General features: G+C 50.0%; 1 protein-coding gene across 5 annotated transcripts in view; it reads right to left on the reverse strand.

Moving 5' to 3' along the window:
* Positions 1-1,812: 1,812 nt before the first annotated feature.
* Positions 1,813-20,637, reverse strand: part of tulp4b (TUB like protein 4b) — a gene marked incomplete at both ends in the record, with an annotated part of 51,679 nt that continues 32,854 nt past the window's right edge. The window contains 7 exons of one of the 5 annotated variants that reach the window (XM_084309879.1): positions 1,813-1,929; positions 4,178-7,138; positions 8,052-8,563; positions 9,499-9,642; positions 9,739-9,832; positions 11,364-11,508; positions 18,338-18,470. In XM_084309879.1, the coding sequence (XP_084166005.1) occupies positions 1,813-1,929; positions 4,178-7,138; positions 8,052-8,563; positions 9,499-9,642; positions 9,739-9,832; positions 11,364-11,508; positions 18,338-18,470 (4,106 nt within the window). Of the gene's footprint in view, positions 1,930-4,177; positions 7,190-8,024; positions 8,564-9,447; positions 9,643-9,738; positions 9,833-11,363; positions 11,509-18,337; positions 18,471-20,637 lie in introns of all 5 variants that reach the window. The other 4 variants (XM_084309878.1, XM_084309877.1, XM_084309876.1 and 1 more) reach the window with 4 other exon arrangements.

A 20,637-nucleotide genomic window follows, 5' to 3' on the forward strand; every position in this document is an offset into this window, starting at 1 on the left:
AGTAGAGCTATCTGCAGTAGAGCTATCTGCAGTAGAGATATCTGAGAGCTATCTGCAGTAGAGCTATCTGCAGTAGAGCTATCTGCAGTAGAGCTATCTGCAGTAGAGATATCTGCAGTAGAGCTATCTGCAGTAGAGCTATCTGAGAGCTATCTGCAGTAGAGCTATCTGCAGTAGAGCTATCTGCAGTAGAGATATCTGCAGTAGAGCTATCTGCAGTAGAGATATCTGCAGTAGAGATATCTGCAGTAGAGATATCTGCAGTAGAGCTATCTGAGAGCTATCTGCAGTAGAGCTATCTGCAGTAGAGCTATCTGCAGTAGAGATATCTGCAGTAGAGCTATCTGCAGTAGAGCTATCTGCAGTAGAGCTATCTGAGAGCTATCTGCAGTAGAGCTATCTGCAGTAGAGATATCTGCAGTAGAGATATCTGCAGTAGAGCTATCTGCAGTAGAGATATCTGCAGTAGAGCTATCTGCTGTCACTCCAATGCAACAGAGCTGAATGGCACTCTGCTTGTGACGCTCAAAGCACCAAAACGTACTTTTGAAAAATTCAAAAGCAACATCCCTTTCCAGAAATGACCCGGTTACTCGTAACACAGACCTTGTTTGTTGTCCTACGTGTGTTTCATGTAGGAACCACTGTATGTAACTCTTCACAACAAGATATGTGGCGGGTTCTCTTGAGTCATGGCGTCATGGCTTTTGGAAAGAGGCATTGCTTTTTAGTAAAAAAAAAAAAGAAGAAATTTGAACTATGAGCATCACATTCAGCTCCATTGTATTGGAGTGACAGCGGATATCTCCATAACTAAGCGAATCACAACCAAAACAATCTGGATGGATAGAGAGCACTCCAAGTCAGAGGGAAAACATTTTTGTGGGGATTTTGAGTGAACTGCCCCTTTAAGCGTTTTGAACAGGAAACATAGAAACGATTTAAAAAGATAATAATAATAATAAAAGCTCTGCCCTTGAGCAATCTGTTTGATACTGTATAATAAGGTTGTTATTGGTAAAAAGAAGAAGAAATGACCTAATGAATAATTAATGGTGACTTAACAGAAATAAAAGCCCCTATCGAGAATTGTCTTTTTTTGTTTTTCTTATTTCTGTTGTTGAGTATATCAATTATGGGTATGATGAATGTATGATGAATACAGGGTATGGTATACCGATGGGAAATAATCTCTTTGCAACTAAATCCAGTTTGTTGGCCTTGCGGCACTTGATAAAAAAAATACATATGTAAATAAAAACATACACAGGGTCAAAATACATGTACAGTAAGACTAATTTCCACTCGTCAGTCTTTATATCATGAGCACAGTAAATACATTTTGTATTTTGAGTGAAAGATACCTGCAGGTAGTGAGTGGGGTGCTCTCTGCACCGCAGGTATCGTTAGCGCTATACTCAGACTCCGTACTGGGCCTTTAACTTAGCAGTAACCTAGTTAGACCGTTAGTAAGTGTGACGACAACATAATGAATAACACCAGCTTGTGTACATTCAAGATATGCACGGGCTCTGTTGAATCCCAACTAGCACCCTAGTCTCTTTGTCTTGACCATTAACCTCAACTAGCATTGTCTTCCCAGGATAGTTTGTCAATTATTGGCACGTATAAGATATCACGACTTACAGACGAATCTCCTCTAGCGAGGAGAACCTCCGTAGTCTTATCGCGTTCCACGGAATCCCGCGGCGATGGGTCAAAGACCGCTGCTGTTCATCTTCAACCGATGAACGGCGCAATAATAAAATGAGTCGTCGCTTTGCCCTTAGAGCGCAGATTAGAAGGACCCTTTCATTTAAGCCGTTGTGTAACGTTGGCTAAGGCGACAGCAAATGCCTGCACTGCTGAAAAGGGATATTGGAAATCCAGGATATAGGCATTCCCATCGATTCGGCCGAACTGCATCACCTACAAGAAAATGAGAGAGAGAGGGGGACATACTGTATTAGAAACAGAAGACAAGAGCAATACAAAGTCCCATTAAATGTTTCTGAAATCACAAACTAACTAACTTTATCACCAATTCAATCAATTATCATTTATTGTGATTCATGAAGAATGGTCAAAGGTCTCAATGGTCTCAATGGTCTCGCTCCGGCCTACATTGAGGAACTCTTGGTCCAACCCGTCAGCTCCAGGTCCCTCAGATCAAATGACCAACTGTGTCTGAGGGTCCCGCGGGCCAAACTGGTGACGAAGGGTTTCCGGGCCTTTGCAGTGATGGTGCCGACACTGTGGAATAAGCTCCCTCTCAACATCAAGTCTGCCAACACCGTACAGACATTCAAGGCCTCGCTTAAAACCCACCTTTTCGCTCTGGATGATCACTGAGTTACTTTGCTGTTGTGTTGTGTGCCTGAGGTGTTCTTATGTTCACTGTCTGTCTGCCTGGTTCCCTTTTCTCCATTCCCTGTCCATTTATTCCTATTCTTTTTTCCCCCCGGCTGCGCCCCGGACCGATGAAAAGATTGGCTGGGGGGGTGCATTATAAATGAAACTAGACAATTCCGCGCGGGGGAAATTGTGAAAGTGTGTTAAAATGACGACTGACGAGAGTTTTCCGAGTTTTAGAAATTTTTCTGACTTTTCAGAGTTTTTTTTTATTTTCTGACTTTTCAGTTTTTAAAAAATTTCAGGTTTTTCCGAGTTTTTAAATTATTTTGGACTTTTCCGAGTTTTTAAAATTTTTCGGACTTTTCCGAGTTCTTTAAATTTTTCGGACTTCCGAGTTTTAATTTTTTTTTGAACTTTTCAGAGTTTTTTGAAATTTTCAGACTTTTTGAGTTTTTAAAAATGTTCGGACTTTTCAGAGTTTTTGAAAATGTCCTGACTTTTCAGTTTTTGAAATGTTTCTAACTTTTCCGAGTTTTTGAAATTTTGCTGACTTTTCCAAGTTCTAAAAGAATTTCGGACTTTTCCGCATTTTTAAAAATGTTCAGATTTTTCCGAGTTTTTGAAATATTTCGGACTTTTCCGAGTTTAAAAAAATGTTCTGGCCTAAGGGGGTGTGGCCTAAGGGGGCGTGGTCTAATGATCGGGGGAGTGGTCAACATCGACCAATGAAAGAGGATATCCCTACCGAGTCCAATGGCACAACCCGCAAGTCTCGAAGACAAACGGTTCAAGAGATACACTGAGGGGGTGTGGCCTAAGGGGGCGTGGTCTAAGGATCGGGGGAGTGGTCAACATCGACCAATGAAAGAGGATATCCCTACCGAGTCCAATGGGTCAACATAGACCAATGAATGAGCACATCCCTACTGAGTACAATGACACAACCCGCAAGACAGAGGGCGCTGTCAAGCAATTCAGTACTGCAACACAGAGGGCAGGTCAGCTGTAGCCATGGGCCATGAGCCACACACCTGTTAGGCTGATGCAATCATGCATCAGCTGATGCAATCACGAATGACTATGCACTTTCACTTTGAATGTATTTCAATGAGGGCAGACGCATGACTGCATTGTCACGATGATTAAAAGCAAACGATAAGAGATGAAGCGTTGTGAAGCGCACATGAGCACTTCAAGGAGTAGGTGAAGGGTTGTGTGCGATATTGTGGCATTCCGTCGACAATTGCGGCCGCGGTGACGATCGGAACAGAAGGGGGGAAAAGCGATAAAACCAGCCTTTTCTTAGAGTGCGAACACATTGGTGTCTATGGGGAGGAGAACCTTCAAACAAATGGTCATCAGTTGAGATAGAAATGTCCAATTCCATTTATTTTTCTTTTGTGAGCGAACCGACAGCCGTGTCATAGTTTTGATGTTTTTTTTTTCTACGTCCAAAATTGAGATCACTGTCGCAATTTACCCAAGGTGGTGGAAAAAAAATTATTTCAACTCCACCACTCTAACTTGCAATGCATTTCCAATGGGACCGAAATTTTCCTGTTTAAAGTCGATTCGTAGCCAAACGGTGCGGTGAAACTTTCCGAAAAGCAATAGCGCTGTGATGTGGAGCAAGCCGGTCGTTTTGATACCTTTTACGTGTATGGGGCGCGAACGCTCTGGCAGGAGTTGTGTTTGCAAAATCGGCGGAATAAAGAAATAAATAAAAAGAGTATAGATTCTAATAGTGTGGGTGGCAACCTGGCTTCGCCCGGTCACCCACACTAAATATCATATAATATCATATAAAAAAAAGAAATCATACCTGTCTGCCGTCCAGCTCAATCTGAAAGTTCTTCGCTGACTCCTGAGTGACGCGTCCTCCGAAGTCCAGCTGGTAGACCTGCGTGGCCTCGTTCCACAGCGGCTGTTTGTTGGCCATCACGTAGACGAATCCCTGGCTGCCCAGGCTGCGGTCCTCCCTCTCGTTGGCCTTGCGGCACTTGATCTCCTCCAGCTCGCTCGCCATCCGCAGGCTGCGCTTGCTCTTCCAGCTCTTCTTGCTGCTCTGGTTCTGGTTCATGAGCTCGTCGCCGCTGATGAAGAGCTCCGGCTCGCTCTCCGAACTGTCCTGGAACTCGTTGGTGGTTCGGTTCATCTTCTTGGTCTTGTTGGGCTGCTCCCGCTGCCCCTTCGGCTTCTTCTTCTCTTTGCCTCCGAGCCTCGGGCTGGAGATGAGGGAGTTGAAGTCGGAGAGCGCGCGTCCCTCCTTTCTGGATTTGCCCTCGGAGACGGTGGTCATGTTGGCCTCCTCGGCCCTGCTGTCCAGCCTCTTACGGCTCTTCTTGCTGAACCGCTCGGACTCCTGCGGGAGCGGACTTTCGTGTAGAGACGACGGCTCCGGAAAGCTAATGGCGGATTCCGACAGATCCTCCGCGGCACTTTTTGACGGTGGCGGCAGCTCGGTGGGAGGGGGAGGAGGGGGGAGAGGAGGCGGCGGCGGCGGCGGTCCGGTCGGAGGAGGCGGGGAGAGCACTGGCTTCTCCAGCATCTGATGAGTCTTGGTGGGGAGAGGGGGTCCCGGGTGGGCCGGGGGGTCTTGCATGGGAGGAGGACAAGGGTAGGGATTCCAAGGGTGCAAGTTAACAGGGTGTAACTGAAGTCCGGCACATGAGCTGGCCCCTGGGTACATCGGGGGGAGAGGGCAGCAGGCCAAGTTGGCCAGGTTGGGCGGGTAACCCGGTGGCAAGACCAGGCTGGGATCCTGCTGAGCAAAAGGGACCGAGGCGACCACCTCATTCAGAGAGCACTGCGGTGGAGGGTTCTGCAAGGTCTGTAATGGGGGTCCGCCGTGGCCCACGCCCGGGGGGAAGGCCGAGAGGGAGATCTGGTAACCCGACGGGAAAGTGAGCGTGCCAGCGCTGGGACTAGTGGGAGGTTTAGTCGTGAGCACGAACGGCAGCCGGGTCACGTCCAGGTGCTGAGCTTGACTGAAGATGAGCGGGGGCGGTGCTTTGTGTGGCCCCGGTGAAGGCACTAAGATCGTCTGCTCCGACGAAAGCCAGAACTCCTCTGTGGTGGAGGGGTCCCACTGGTAAGGCGGGGGCCGTTTGAGCGTCAGACTGACGTCGCCAAGAGTCAGGTGGCGCACGGATTTCTCCAGGTGACACTGTTGACTCACCTCGTCCTCTGTGAAGGCTGAGTTAATGTACACAGTCCTATCCCTGCTGTTATCCACGGGACTCAGCAGACTGTAGGAGGACTGCGAGTTCTGGGGCGAGGTACACTTGGAGTGCACGATAATGGTGCTATGATGCGCGCCCTTCCCCGGCGGGAAATCCTGCCTGACTACCGTTCCGCCCGCAATGCCACTGCTGCCACTTCCCCCGCCGCTAACACTGACACTGGTGCTGCTGCTGTTGCTGCTACACTGGGTACACGTGTACAAGGCGGTCGCCGCCCTCTGCTGGTAGGAAAGCGCCAGGGCGCTGTTCATCTTAGCCTTGGTGGGAAGGGTCCTCGAGCTGCTCTCCATCATCTGCGGCACTTTGAGCGACACGTCCCTGCGGTCGCGCCTCAGCGTGGCGTGAATCAAACCATTGTCGATCCTCTGGGTAGGGGGGGGAAGTGTCGCCGTGACCTGATTGGCCGGATCCGGGTACGGGGGCGGGTCTCCGCTGGGTATGGAGTACCGGGGCACAGAGAGGCGGCTTAACGTCGCCGAACTGTAGGGCAGCTGTATCTTCTTGTTCTCCGACGAGGTGACCTTGAGTGTGGCCGACCCCCCGACACCCTGGATGGTGTATGCGGCGTTCTGGTTGCGAACGAGGCGCCTACGGGGACGGCACACCTCCTCCACGTTCCCGCTGCTGTCGAAGGTGGTGATCCTCTCGTAGCCCATCGGCGTGGGGTACTGCAGGGTGATGGGGTGAAGCAGGAAGTCCTCCTTCTTCAAGCAGGAGGCGTCCAGAGCCAGGACGCCCCCGGGGCTGTCGCAGTTGGTGACGAGGGTCTGAGGAGGAGGAGCGGACGCCGACGCGGACGCCACGGTGCCCGGGTACGGAGGAGGAGGGTTCACCTTCCTCATCTGGATCTCGATCGTTCCGTCCGCGGCGGCGTCGACGAAGGCGGGAGGTAGCAACGACCGGGGCAGAAGGCCGGGCTTCATCAGGGTGTGTACAACGTGCTGCTCTCCCCTGTTGTCCCCCGGCCCGGCCTCGATGGAGGACAGGGGCATCATCGGCATCGGCAGCAGGTGGATCTGCTGCAGGGAGATGGTGGTGGTGGGGTAGCCGCCGCCGCCGCCGGTGGGAGGAGGAGGAGGCGGCGGCGGGGGGAGAGCGATCTGCATCTTCAGCTGCTGCTGCATCTGCTGGTGCTGCCGCTGCATCTGCTGGTGCTGCTCCTGGATCTGCCTGTGCTGCTGCTGGAGCTGCTGCTGCTGCTGCCTCATCTCCAGGATCTGCTGCCGGATCTGCTGCTGCTGCTGCTGCATCTGCCGCTGCTGCTGCTGCATGTGCTCGTGCTGCAGCTGCATCTGGTGCTGCTGGTGCTGCAGCTGCTGCTGATGCTGCTGGTGGAGCTGCTGGTTGGCCACGTGCTGCTGACTCTGCTGCATCTGCTGCTGCTGCTGCGCCTGCTGCTGCTGCTGCTGCTGGTGCTGCTGCTGCTGCTGGTGCAGCTGCTGCTGCTGCTGGTGGAGCTGCTGGAGCTGCTGATGCTGCTGCTGGATCTGCTGGATTTGATGCTGTTGCTGTTGCTGCTGTTGTTGGTGCTGCTGCTGTTGCTGTTGTTGGTGATGATGTTGTTGTTGTTGATGTTGCTGCTGTTGCTGCTGCTGTTGTTGTTGTTTAAGAATCAGGAGAATCAAGAGGTTTATTTGTCACATACATACCAGGGCATACAGTGAAATGAAATTAAAATACAATAATCAAATAGAATAAAATAGGCATCGAAAAAAATAAAATAGATAAGACACAAGATATGCATAGGGTGGCCAAACGTCCCGATTTGTGCGGGACAGTCCTGCATTTCAGCCCTCTGTCCCGCATGCCGCAAGAGAAGCCCAATCTTCTCTGTTCCATTCGTTCCATTTCTTCCCCTTTTGATTGACAAGTCAACAAGTCACCCGAGAGCGTGCACGGTGCAGCCGTTCCGATTTTGTGCGCGCCCCCGTGTAATGGCAAATTACTTTTACTCTCGCTTTTCGGTGGCTTTTACTGTATGTATGGTAAAAACACATTATACATTCAGGTATATATTACTATTGATACATCGAGGTAACGTTAATATGCCTTTGTTAATCAGAACTATTTGCCTGCGTGCGCGCTTTCCGTGGCAAATGCACTCGCGCTTCGAGACGGTACTTTCATTTAACTTATTCTAGTCTAAAGAAACCTATATTACTATTGATACATCTAGGGTAACGTGAATGCCACAAAACTATAATGCCTTTAGTTAATCAGAAAGTAATTTTGATCAAAATGAATACATTATGTAAACATGATTATTGTATACATAATCATTACTGTCCCGCAATTTCAACAAATGTCCCGCAAAATCGACACGCTGTCCTGCATTTGGATCATATGGATTTGGTCACCCTAGATATGCATGGTAAAAAAAAGACATGCTAGGTTCTTATATACACTACTATGCAATATACAATTTACATTGTTAACTCTTAAACTATACAGTACCTGTTGTTGCTGCTGCTGCTGCAGCTGTTGATGATAATGTTGCTGCTGCTGTAGTTGTTGCATCTTCTGCTGCGTCTGTATTTGCTGCGGCTGTTTGGCCTGCTGCTGCGGGTGGGTCTGCTGCGAGTGGGAGCGCTGGTGAGGCTGGGGGGGCGGGAGGTGGAGCGGGGGCGGCGGCGGGGGCAGGGTGCCGGGGAGGAGAGGACCCATCTCCAGGCCGTTGAAGATCACCTGGCCCGGGTTGGAATACCTGGTGGGTACCGGGTACTGCGCTGCCGCCGCGGCCTCTTGGCTGTGATCAGGAGCCGCCACCGCTGCAGCCGCTGCCGCTGCCGTGGCCGTGGGGTTCGTCAAGACGTCGAGCTGGATGTTCTGATTGGCCAACAGAGACTGGACCAGGCCGATGCTCTGGGTGGGGGACATGGCCTGGGCCGGACTGTGGATGGGAGCGATGGGGATGTTGACGGTGCAGGCGGGGGTGTTGTCTCCTGCCACTCCAGAGGGGCCCATCACTGGAGAGAAACACAGGCATCTCAACACACTGGAGCTGAAACACTGGGACATGTTTGACTTAAAGGGGCACTTCACCAACAAACACTTTTTATTTGAACATAATCTCCACGCCTAACACGTCTGTCTCAAGACTAGTCCTGCATGTATCAACAAATGCGCATGTTGGTGTGAATTTATGTGTGTTGTTATTACTACTGTTGTATATTATGTACATACTAGGTTAACCACAGTGTACACAGTCTGCTGAATGGAGAGAAGAAGAATGGTGAAATGGTTTTCCCCCTTTTGACTCCACTAGCCAGAGGGGAAATAAGTTTGCAGTCTGGACAACAGAGCTTGAATTTCAACTCATATTTATTGTCTGAGGCCCAAGGTGGGAAGAGCAGGTGTGACTGGGAGACTTGTGTGACTGGGAGACTTGTGTGACTTGGAGACTTGTGTGACTGGGATATTTGTGTGACTGGGCGACTCGTGTGACTGGGAGACTTGTGTGACTGGGAGACTTGTGTGACTGGGAGACTTGTGTGACTTGGAGACTTGTGTGACTGAGAGACTTGTGTAACTTGTGTGTCTGGGAGACTTGTGTGACTGGGAGACTCGTGTGACTTGTGTGACTGGGAGACTTGTGTGACTGGGAGACTCGTGTGACTTGTGTGACTGGGAGACGTGGTAAATACACAGGTCACAACATGTTTACAGGAACGTTTGGGAGTTGTATTTTGATTGTATTTGGAGTATATTTCCTGACTGTAGTGAACTAGGCTAGATGTCTGCCCCACTTCCAGTGATGAAGCTAAGCTAGGCTAACGGTCCAGGGAAGATGTTAAATAAGCTAATTTCCCAAAATTGTGGAGTTTTCCTTTAACTACTTGGCAATAAAGACCTTTCTGAGTCTGATTCTGAGTCTGGTTCTGGTTCTGGTTCTGATTCCTACCCGGCAAGTCGTCCTCATCTTCACTGAAGACGTTTGGGTTGAACACCGGGATGCTCATGAAGTCCAGTGAGATCTTCCTCACTTCTGGAAGGTAGATGGTCATCTGCCTCGGCTGCAGGTGGAGCAGACTGGTCTTATAGATAACTGGAACACGGAGAGAAGCGCCGAGGTCATATAATCATATTATGATTAGAGAAATTAGTCGAATGGTTTGTAAGGTGCTGGTGTTTGGTAAATTACCTGCACCGAGATTGGCAGGCAGGAAAGAGGCAAGTCCGACTATTTTAAACTTTGTTCCCCAGATGTTAGAGGTCACTTGAGCGAGGTAGTTGTGCTGTGAAGCAAAAATAAATTAAGATTAACGATTCATTCATTGAAAACACGTTTAGGAATGATTTAATTATGCCAAATAAAATGACTCGTATAGACAGTGAGTTGATTCTAAAGTTTCTAATGTGGTAATTGTCTCCCCGCCCTCCCATTTGTTAACCCCCCACACACCTACCATAGACAGCCCACTGTTCTCCAATAATCAAGTTCTGTCTACCCTCCTCCATTGATCAACCCCTTTTACATTTAATTTACATTTAGCTCATTTAGCTGAAACGCTTTTATCCAAAGCGACTTACAAGTTCTGTACGACAAGTCATCAGGAAGGAAGGGTACAACTCTATCAGCTGAGGAACAATGTTCATCAAAGTGTTGAGTGCTACAGTGTAGGTTAGTTTATTAGGACAAGTGCATGACAGTAAGGCTAGTTAGGGTTAGAGTTTTACTTTTGTTCCCATAAATCACCAACCTCCCATGTCTACCCCCCCCCCCCCCCCCCCCTCCTAGCTCACCATCCCTTCACCCCTCCTCCTCTCTGATTCCCACCTGGGCAGACCAGACCACCCCCCCTTTCTCTATGACTGTATTAATGTCTACGTATCCCATGTCCCAGGGAGCCCGTTACGAGACCCCCCCCCCCCCCCCCCGGTGAGACACTCGCCGGGTCTCTCAAGCCAAGTCTCCTGGGTTGTAAAGCTTAATAAACCTTTGTTAACTACGTCTACTTTTGTCTGAGTAAGTCCTTACTCACATCATATTCCCCCACACTAGCGATCCGTGTAATAGCGTTATATATATACCACGATCAAATGGTTGTAAGTCATTTCAACATGGGTAATGACACTGTACCGAAAGTCATTTTTTCTTTTACATTCGAAGCTTCTATTGAAGTTTTCGAATGAAGCTTCGAATGTCTGTCGTCATATTTTATGACGTCATCATAAAAAGAGTGATTAATCTGATTAAATTTGTATTTAAAAAAAAATTAAATCAACTTGCTTTAATGAATATAACTCGTCAGTTTCGTCAACATAAATAAACCAATAAGGGCACGGTTGGTACGAAAGTGATGGTGACGTCTTGATGGAGCGCTGAGCGCCAAGCGGATGCAGACAGGCTACATCATTTGTATCATATGTATCCCCCACCCTGTATCCCCCCCCCCCCCCCCATGCTGCTTTGACACCCGAATTTCCCAGAGGGGATCAATAAAGGATCATCTTATTTATGATAAATATTTTATTAAAATGTTTATGACGAGTCATATACTATAATAGTATAATACTATAATGTTAGTGTAGCCTAATCTTTATCTGCAACTGTGAAGAAAAACCCCATTGGTTTAAACAAAATGAATAGACACATACAAAAAATATATATATATATTTAAAGAAAATATGGAATGTTGATTTAGAATTAGAATGTCAACGTTATGAATGAAGCTTCGACCTCTTCGGTGCGGCCCTAACACCACTGTTAACCCTAACCCTACACGGCCCTAACTGTTTACAGAGTGGTGATGTGGAGGCAGATACCTCTGTGATTCCGTCCATGGAGAGCTCCCGACGCGTCAGACTGGGGGATCGAACCGGCAGCTTCTTCGCTGGCAGCCGTGGAGACCGCGGGCCCTCCTGATTCGCCCGTGAGAGTTTAGGAGATTTTCTAGATTCCATGTTCATTCTGTTAAGATAATAAAAAAAAAATTATTGCAGGTTATAGCATTTCGTTTTCAATCACACATTTTCGAGTCATGTAATGGTTCGGTAATAATGTATGATAGGTGTGAGACTGGTACAATAGACCTCTTCACGCGGTCACGTCATTATGACATCATAAGACCTCTTCACATGGTCACGTCATTATGACATCATAAGACCTCTTCACATGGTCACGTCGTTATGACATCATAAGCATAAGTGTGTTTTTTTTTTTTTTTTTTTTACTTAAATTTGTATTAACATTTATAGACAAACAACACTTATACAATACCTACAATGACATCAATAACATAACAGTACATTAACATGGGCCCCTTGAATTTGGCTGCGTTCAGCCTCCCAGACCCCCATGAGAGGGACCCCCCCCTCCCGCCATCCACCCCTAGAAACCGGGCTCCCCCACATCCCAGGTCCGTCCCCCGTGGGACCGAGCCCTCAGCGACACGGGTCCCTTGAATTTAATTGGGCCAGGCTCAGTGGAGGGGCGAGGGGCGGTACTCCCCCCCTCCGAGCCAAGCCCGCATGTCACCAAGCACCCCACCCCCCGCACAACGAACCCACAACCCATGAGACCCCACTCTCCCGGGCCAAACCGCGGAAACGATGGCCCCCCCCCCGACATTCCCCCCCCTGAGTTAAGCCCGTAGAACTCCCCCATATCCCAGTCCGATGCGCGTGGAGCCGGGCCCCCAGCGACACGGGTCCCTTGAATTCATTGGGCCAGGCCCAGCAGAGGAGAGGGACAGATTCTCCCCCCACCGAGCCAAGCCTGCTACCTCCCATGCCACCGAGAGCCTCACCCCATGCCCACCGACCCCGCAACATACAGGACCCCACTGGGCCAAGCTCAGCCGCTCTGACCCCCACAAGAGAAACCCCTCCCTCCCGCCCTCCTCCCCGAGAAACAGAGCACCCCCATAACCTGGTCCACCATGCGCGGAGCGGAGCACGCAGAGCCCCCACCCGCCCCCCCGCCCCGACCGCCAGCCCCCCGGCCCACCAGAACCCCAAGCCCAGGCCTGCAGAAGGCCTAAGCACCACGCCTCAATGGTCCCCCGACCCCCGCGACCCCAAGCCCGGTGCCCCCCCGGCCCGGTGACCATACCGCCACGGCCACGCCAGCCGAGGGCCCCAGGAAACCCCACCCCCCCATACCGATCCCACAACACGCAAGGCCCCCCCTCCCCCGGGTCAAACCGGCGAAACGATGGCCCCTCCCCCCGGCATTCCCCCCCACCGAACTCAGCCTGCCCACCTCTGTACCTCCCATGTCACCGATATCACTATATACACTTGTGAAAAAATAGCACTGACAACACAATAAGAAAAAATTATAAAATAAGCCATATGTTTAGCACTCTTTCCCCCGTTGGCGGTTTGGAGGGGAATCAGCTCTCCTGTTGAAGAAGCCCCCCCCCCCTAGAGACGGAGATATCCCCCAAAGGAGATTCTCCAAGCCTCTCTTCATGTCCAACATTTTGAATTCTTGTCCTTCACAATTGTCCATGTGCACATTCAAAGCAACTGCTATTCTAACGTAACTCAGAAAAAAATAAAGACAATTGGCACTTCCCAGGTAATTCTTTTGAACCCTGTTTGACCCCCGTTGGCGGGCTGGAGGGGTAAGGCTCTCCTGGAGAGGCCCCTCCTATAACGACGGATATCCCCTGGGGGGATTCTCCAATGTCCCTATTATTGTCCAACATTTTATTTGAATTTTTATCTTTCATATGATAGTACAGTTCCAGAGCTCCCGGTCAGGTCTCCGGATGTGTTTCCCCATGTTCCCCGTCGTCTTAGTTGTGCGTCATGTGTGTTAGTGTCTTCAGTTCAGTCTAGTACGTGTTATTTATATTATATGTCCCGAATCAAGTCCCAATTTTCCCAACTAATGTGTTCACCTTGTCTGTATTCCCAGTGGTCTGTGTGTTATCTGCAGTGTGTCTCGAATCATAACATCCATTCACTATCAAATAATATGTATATGTGGTATTGAATCTTGGTCAGTGTGTGTGACCTCAGTGCTCGAGTCCTGCTTGGTGTGTGAGATCTCGTTATTTGAATCCTGGCTGGTCTGGTTGATCTCGGCGCTCGGCTCCCGGTTGGTGTGTGTGGCCTCAATGCTCGCATCCTGGCCGGCCTGGGCGACCTCCGTGCCCGAGTCCTGGTTGGTCCGGTTGTATCCAGCGTCTCTTTGTCCCTCTTTTGGGGGTCGTCCGTTCCACTTCTCCCGAACTAGCCTCCATGCTCCTCTGAATATTCTGTATTGCATCGAGTCCAGTCTGTGTTTTGGTTTGTACGTTAGCATCGTTAGCATTCTGTATTGCTTCTAGCCTGATCCGGATGCTAGCTTGCATATTCATCGTGTTAGCTTCCATGTTAGCTTGTAGCTTCGTCTCCAGCCTCGCTGTTGTCTAACGTTTTTATTTCTTTTGAACTAGCCTCAATGTTCCTCTGAATATTCTGTATTGCATCGAGTCCAGCCTGCGTGTTGATTTGCACGTTAGCATCGTTAGCATTCTGTATTGGTTCTAGCCTGATCCGGATGCTAACTTGCATTATTCATCATGTTAGCTTCCATGTTAGCTTGTAGCTCTGTCTCCAGCCAGACCTCGCTGTGGTCTGACGTTATGTTAGCTTGTTATACTTTCTGCGTCATCTCCTCATGTTGTACCGCTCCCTTCATCATATTTTCTTTGTCGGGGGTCACTCTTCTCTTACTTCTCCTCGAGTTTTGTGCACTGGGTCTTGTCGTCTTTCTTTTATCTTCGAGTTGTTACTTTATATCGTGTTTTATAACTTTTTATTACCTTTCTTGAATTTTGGACCGGGAGCTCTGTTCTGCAGCTGCTCACCCGCTCCTCGTCAAACCGGAAGCCTCCCGTGTGTTCTTTTTCCCGTTGTGAGGGAAATGTTATCTATGTCCATCTGTGTCAAATCTCTGTACAGCTTTTGACTAGTTAATATGATCAACTAGTAAACGAGCTACAGCTCAGACTAGGCTACAGTCTGACGGTGTCTCTTTAACGACGACCAAGGTTAGGAGATGACAGTTGGCCCATCTCTTCTAGTGTGGAGACATAACATAACATAAGCCCTAGAGCCAAGGCTTGTTAGTCATTCTCTCACTAGGGCATATTTTGTTTACCTTTTCTGTCATATCTGGTATCTCATGTACATCATTTAGATTATGTATTTAATCTATGTTCTGACCAGAGCTCTTTGTCACTTTCTGGTCAGACGCTTGTGTGTCTCTGATGATAAACTGATCTCTGTGGAAGCAGATATTAAACCATGTTCTATGTTTTTTTATACAAACGGACTCGATCTGAATTCCTACAGCTTACGGTCATGGCTCATTTGAATATTCCACAACACGTCTATGTCAGAAATGACCCGTCTATTCCTTCACCGTTTACCAGTCATTATGTCCTTGATACTGCATGCGGGATGGGGTAAGAATGCGTTTCACCAAAGGACTTTCTGTTTTATTAATGTTCCGATATTTAAAAGCCAAATTGCTAACCCTAAATGACCAGACGTTGCAGAGAATACACTGGTGACGTCGGGTGGCCTGGTCTGCGACGCTGAGCTCGTTTTGGCTAGCGATCTTTCCTAGCAAAATTCAAAATCCCCTTAAAGCCTTATCAGAGAGAGAGATGTTTATTAGAAGGATTTGTTCATGAGACCACAGCTGCAGGAACCACAGACGAAGGAGCGTCTATTAATAGTCCATTCATTAATTTTCCTAGAGCTGCAGCTAAGACTGGAGACTCAGGAGCAGAGAGGTCTATAGTGAGAGGTCTATAGTGAGAGGTTTAGAGAGAGGTCTATAGTGAGAGGTTTATAGTGAGAGGTCTATAGAGAGAGGTCTATAGAGAGAGTCTATAGTGAGAGGTCTATAGTGAGAGGTCTATAGTGAGAGGTTTATAGTGAGAGGTCTATAGAGAGAGGTCTATAGAGAGGTCTATAGTGAGAGGTCTATAGAGAGAGGTCTATAGAGAGAGGTCTATAGTGAGAGGTCTATAGTGAGAGGTCTCTAGTGAGAGGTCTATAGAGAGAGGTCTATAGAGAGAGGTCTATAGTGAGAGGTCTATAGTGAGAGGTCTCTAGTGAGAGGTCTATAGAGAGAGGTCTATAGAGAGAGGTCTATAGTGAGAGGTCTATAGTGAGAGGTCTCTAGTGAGAGGTCTATAGAGAGAGGTCTATAGTGAGAGGTCTATAGTGATGAGAGGTCTATAGAGAGAGGTCTATAGAGAGAGGTCTATAGTGAGAGTCTATAGTGAGAGGTCTATAGTGAGAGGTCTATAGAGAGAGGTTTATAGAGAGAGAGGTCTATAGAGAGAGGTCTATAGTGAGAGGTCTATAGAGAGAGGTCTATAGAGAGAGGTCTATAGAGAGAGGTCTATAGAGAGAGGTCTATAGTGAGAGGTCTATAGAGAGAGGTCTATAGAGAGAGGTCTATAGAGAGAGGTCTATAGTGAGAGGTCTATAGAGAGAGGTCTATAGAGAGAGGTCTATAGAGAGAGGTCTATAGTGAGAGAGGTCTATAGAGAGAGGTCTATAGTGAGAGGTCTATAGAGAGAGGTCTATAGAGAGAGGTCTATAGTGAGAGGTCTATAGTGAGAGGTCTATAGTGAGAGGTCTATAGTGAGAGGTCTATAGAGAGAGGTCTATAGAGAGAGGTCTATAGTGAGAGGTCTATAGTGAGAGGTCTATAGTGAGAGAGGTCTATAGTGAGAGGTCTATAGTGAGAGAGGTCTATAGTGAGAGGTCTATAGAGAGAGGTCTATAGAGAGAGGTCTATAGTGAGAGGTCTCTAGAGAGAGGTCTATAGAGAGGTCTATAGTGAGAGGTTTATAGAGAGAGGTCTATAGAGAGAGGTCTATAGTGAGAGGTCTATAGTGAGAGGTCTATAGAGAGAGGTCTATAGAGAGAGGTCTATAGTGAGAGGTCTATAGTGAGAGGTCTATAGAGAGAGGTCTAGAGATAGATCTATAGAGAGGTCTATAGACAGAGGTCTATCCCAGGTCATTTATAAAAATGAGGCATATCAAGAAATGTTGACAGAAAATGTTATTTTCTTTAAAAAGGAATATTGATTTTTTATTTTTGTTTTTTTACTTGCCAATGCGCGACCCCACTGTCACCTCCCCACGACCCCAAAGTGATCTGAAGGTCTCTCTCTCACCTGGACAGTTGAAGGTCTCTCTCTCACCTGGACAGTTGAAGGTCTCTCTCTCACCTGGACAGTTGAAGGTCTCTCTCTCACCTGGACAGTTGAAGGTCTCTCTCTCACCTGGACAGTTGAAGGTCTCTCTCTCACCTGGACAGTTGAAGGTCTCTCTCTCACCTGGACAGTTGAAGGTCTCTCTCTCACCTGGACAGTTGAAGGTCTCTCTCTCTCACCTGGACAGTTGAAGGTCTCTCTCTCTCACCTGGACAGTTGAAGGTCTCTCTCTCACCTGGACAGTTGAAGGTCTCTCTCTCACCTGGACAGTTGAAGGTCTCTCTCTCTCACCTGGACAGTTGAAGGTCTCTCTCTCACCTGGACAGTTGAAGGTCTCTCTCTCTCACCTGGACAGTTGAAGGTCTCTCTCTCTCACCTGGACAGTTGAAGGTCTCTCTCTCACCTGGACAGTTGAAGGTCTCTCTCTCACCTGGACAGTTGAAGGTCTCTCTCTCACCTGGACAGTTGAAGGTCTCTCTCTCACCTGGACAGTTGAAGGTCTCTCTCTCTCACCTGGACAGTTGAAGGTCTCTCTCTCACCTGGACAGTTGAAGGTCTCTCTCTCACCTGGACAGTTGAAGGTCTCTCTCTCACCTGGACAGTTGAAGGTCTCTCTCTCACCTGGACAGTTGAAGGTCTCTCTCTCACCTGGACAGTTGAAGGTCTCTCTCTCTCACCTGGACAGTTGAAGGTCTCTCTCTCACCTGGACAGTTGAAGGTCTCTCTCTCACCTGGACAGTTGAAGGTCTCTCTCTCACCTGGACAGCTGAAGGTCTCTCTCTCACCTGGACAGTTGAAGGTCTCTCTCTCACCTGGACAGTTGAAGGTCTCTCTCTCTCACCTGGACAGTTGAAGGTCTCTCTCTCTCTCACCTGGACAGTTGAAGGTCTCTCTCTCACCTGGACAGTTGAAGGTCTCTCTCTCACCTGGACAGTTGAAGGTCTCTCTCTCTCACCTGGACAGTTGAAGGTCTCTCTCTCACCTGGACAGTTGAAGGTCTCTCTCTCTCACCTGGACAGTTGAAGGTCTCTCTCTCACCTGGACAGTTGAAGGTCTCTCTCTCACCTGGACAGTTGAAGGTCTCTCTCTCACCTGGACAGCTGAAGGTCTCTCTCTCACCTGGACAGTTGAAGGTCTCTCTCTCACCTGGACAGTTGAAGGTCTCTCTCTCTCTCACCTGGACAGTTGAAGGTCTCTCTCTCACCTGGACAGTTGAAGGTCTCTCTCTCTCACCTGGACAGTTGAAGGTCTCTCTCTCACCTGGACAGTTGAAGGTCTCTCTCTCTCACCTGGACAGTTGAAGGTCTCTCTCTCACCTGGACAGTTGAAGGTCTCTCTCTCACCTGGACAGTTGAAGGTCTCTCTCTCACCTGGACAGTTGAAGGTCTCTCTCTCACCTGGACAGTTGAAGGTCTCTCTCTCACCTGGACAGTTGAAGGTCTCTCTCTCTCACCTGGACAGTTGAAGGTCTCTCTCTCACCTGGACAGTTGAAGGTCTCTCTCTCACCTGGACAGTTGAAGGTCTCTCTCTCACCTGGACAGTTGAAGGTCTCTCTCTCACCTGGACAGAGATCTGTTTCCTCTGCTGAGCTTCGGAGACTTCTTGCCGACCCACTCCTCGCTCAGCTCCACGTCACTGGAGTCGGAGCAGTTGCAGCTGTCGGTGTAGGTGATGACGGTGTTCACGCACACCTCTGAGGGAGACCACAGGTGAGGACAGGTGAGGACAGGTGAGCACCTCTGAGGGAGACCACAGGTGAGGAGGACAGGTGAGGACAGGTGAGGAGAGGTGACCACAGGTGAGGACAGGTGAGGACAGGTGAGGACAGGTGTTCACACACACCTCTGAGGGAGACCACAGGTGAGGACAGGTGAGGACACACACCTCTGAGGGAGACCACAGGTGAGGACAGGTGAGGACACACACCTCTGAGGGAGACCACAGGTGAGGACAGGTGAGGACACACCTCTGAGGGAGACCACAGGTGAGGACAGGTGAGGACAGGTGAGGACAGGTGAGGACAGGTGAGGACAGGTGAGGACAGGTGAGGACAGGTGAGCACACACACCTCTGAGGGAGACCACAGGTGAGGACACACACCTCTGAGGGAGACCACAGGTGAGGAGACCATCAGTGATCGTTACAATGTGTAGATTTTTTGTTTCACTTAAATAATAATAATAACTTCGTTTTATATTGTGCCTTTCATAAGGACCCAAGGTCGCTTTACATCGGGGGAGAAAATAACAAAAGTAACAAACATAGTGGACAGACACAACATTCAAAGTGGGAAATTAGGGGTCAAAGGGCAAGTTGAAGAGGTAGGTTTTGAGGAGTTTTTTTTTAAGGAGTTCTGCGGGGAGGGGGTTCCAGAGGGTGGGAGCTACTGCCACACTGAGTTCTGCGGGGAGGGGGTTCCAGAGGGTGGGAGCTACTGCCACACTGAGTTCTGCAGGGAGGGAGTTCCAGAGGGTGGGAGCTACTGCCACACTGAGTTCTGCGGGGAGGGGGTTCCAGAGGGTGGGAGCTGCCACACTGAGTTCTGCGGGAAGGGGGTTCCAGAGGGTGGGAGCTACTGCCACACTGAGTTCTGCGGGGAGGGGGTTCCAGAGGGTGGGAGCTGCCACACTGAGTTCTGCGGGGAGGGAGTTCCAGAGGGTGGGAGCCGCCACACTGAGTTCTGCGGGGAGGGGGTTCCAGAGGGTGGGAGCTGCCACACTGAGTTCTGCAGGGAGGGGGTTCCAGAGGGTGGGAGCTGCCACACTGAGTTCTGCGGGGAGGGAGTTCCAGAGGGTGGGAGCCGCCACGCTGAGTTCTGCGGGGAGGGAGTTCCAGAGGGTGGGGGCTGCCACACTGAGTTCTGCGGGGAGGGAGTTCCAGAGGGTGGGAGCCGCCACGCTGAGTTCTGCAGGGAGGGGGTTCCAGAGGGTGGGAGCCGCCACACTGAGTTCTGCGGGGAGGGGGTTCCAGAGGGTGGGAGCTGCCACACTGAGTTCTGCGGGGAGGGGGTTCCAGAGGGTGGGAGCTGCCACGCTGAGTTCTGCAGGGAGGGGGTTCCAGAGGGTGGGAGCTGCCACGCTGAGTTCTGCAGGGAGGGGGTTCCAGAGGGTGGGAGCTGCTGCCACACTGAGTTCTGCGGGGAGGGGGTTCCAGAGGGTGGGAGCTGCCACGCTGAGTTCTGCAGGGAGGGAGTTCCAGAGGGTGGGAGCTGCCACACTGAGTTCTGCGGGGAGGGGGTTCCAGAGGGTGGGAGCTGCTGCCACACTGAGTTCTGCGGGGAGGGGGTTCCAGAGGGTGGGAGCCGCCACGCTGAGTTCTGCAGGGAGGGGGTTCCAGAGGGTGGGAGCCGCCACACTGAGTTCTGCGGGGAGGGGGTTCCAGAGGGTGGGAGCTGCCACACTGAGTTCTGCGGGGAGGGGGTTCCAGAGGGTGGGAGCTGCCACGCTGAGTTCTGCAGGGAGGGGGTTCCAGAGGGTGGGAGCTGCCACGCTGAGTTCTGCAGGGAGGGGGTTCCAGAGGGTGGGAGCTGCTGCCACACTGAGTTCTGCGGGGAGGGGGTTCCAGAGGGTGGGAGCTGCCACGCTGAGTTCTGCAGGGAGGGAGTTCCAGAGGGTGGGAGCTGCCACACTGAGTTCTGCGGGGAGGGGGTTCCAGAGGGTGGGAGCTGCTGCCACACTGAGTTCTGCGGGGAGGGGGTTCCAGAGGGTGGGAGCTGCCACGCTGAGTTCTGCAGGGAGGGAGTTCCAGAGGGTGGGAGCTGCCACACTGAGTTCTGCGGGGAGGGGGTTCCAGAGGGTGGGAGCTGCTGCCACGCTGAGTTCTGCAGGGAGGGGGTTCCAGAGGGTGGGAGCTGCTGCCAC

This window comes from Notolepis coatsorum (genome assembly GCF_963971535.1).
Source record: "Notolepis coatsorum genome assembly, chromosome: 3".
Classification (NCBI taxonomy): domain Eukaryota; kingdom Metazoa; phylum Chordata; class Actinopteri; order Aulopiformes; family Paralepididae; genus Notolepis; species Notolepis coatsorum.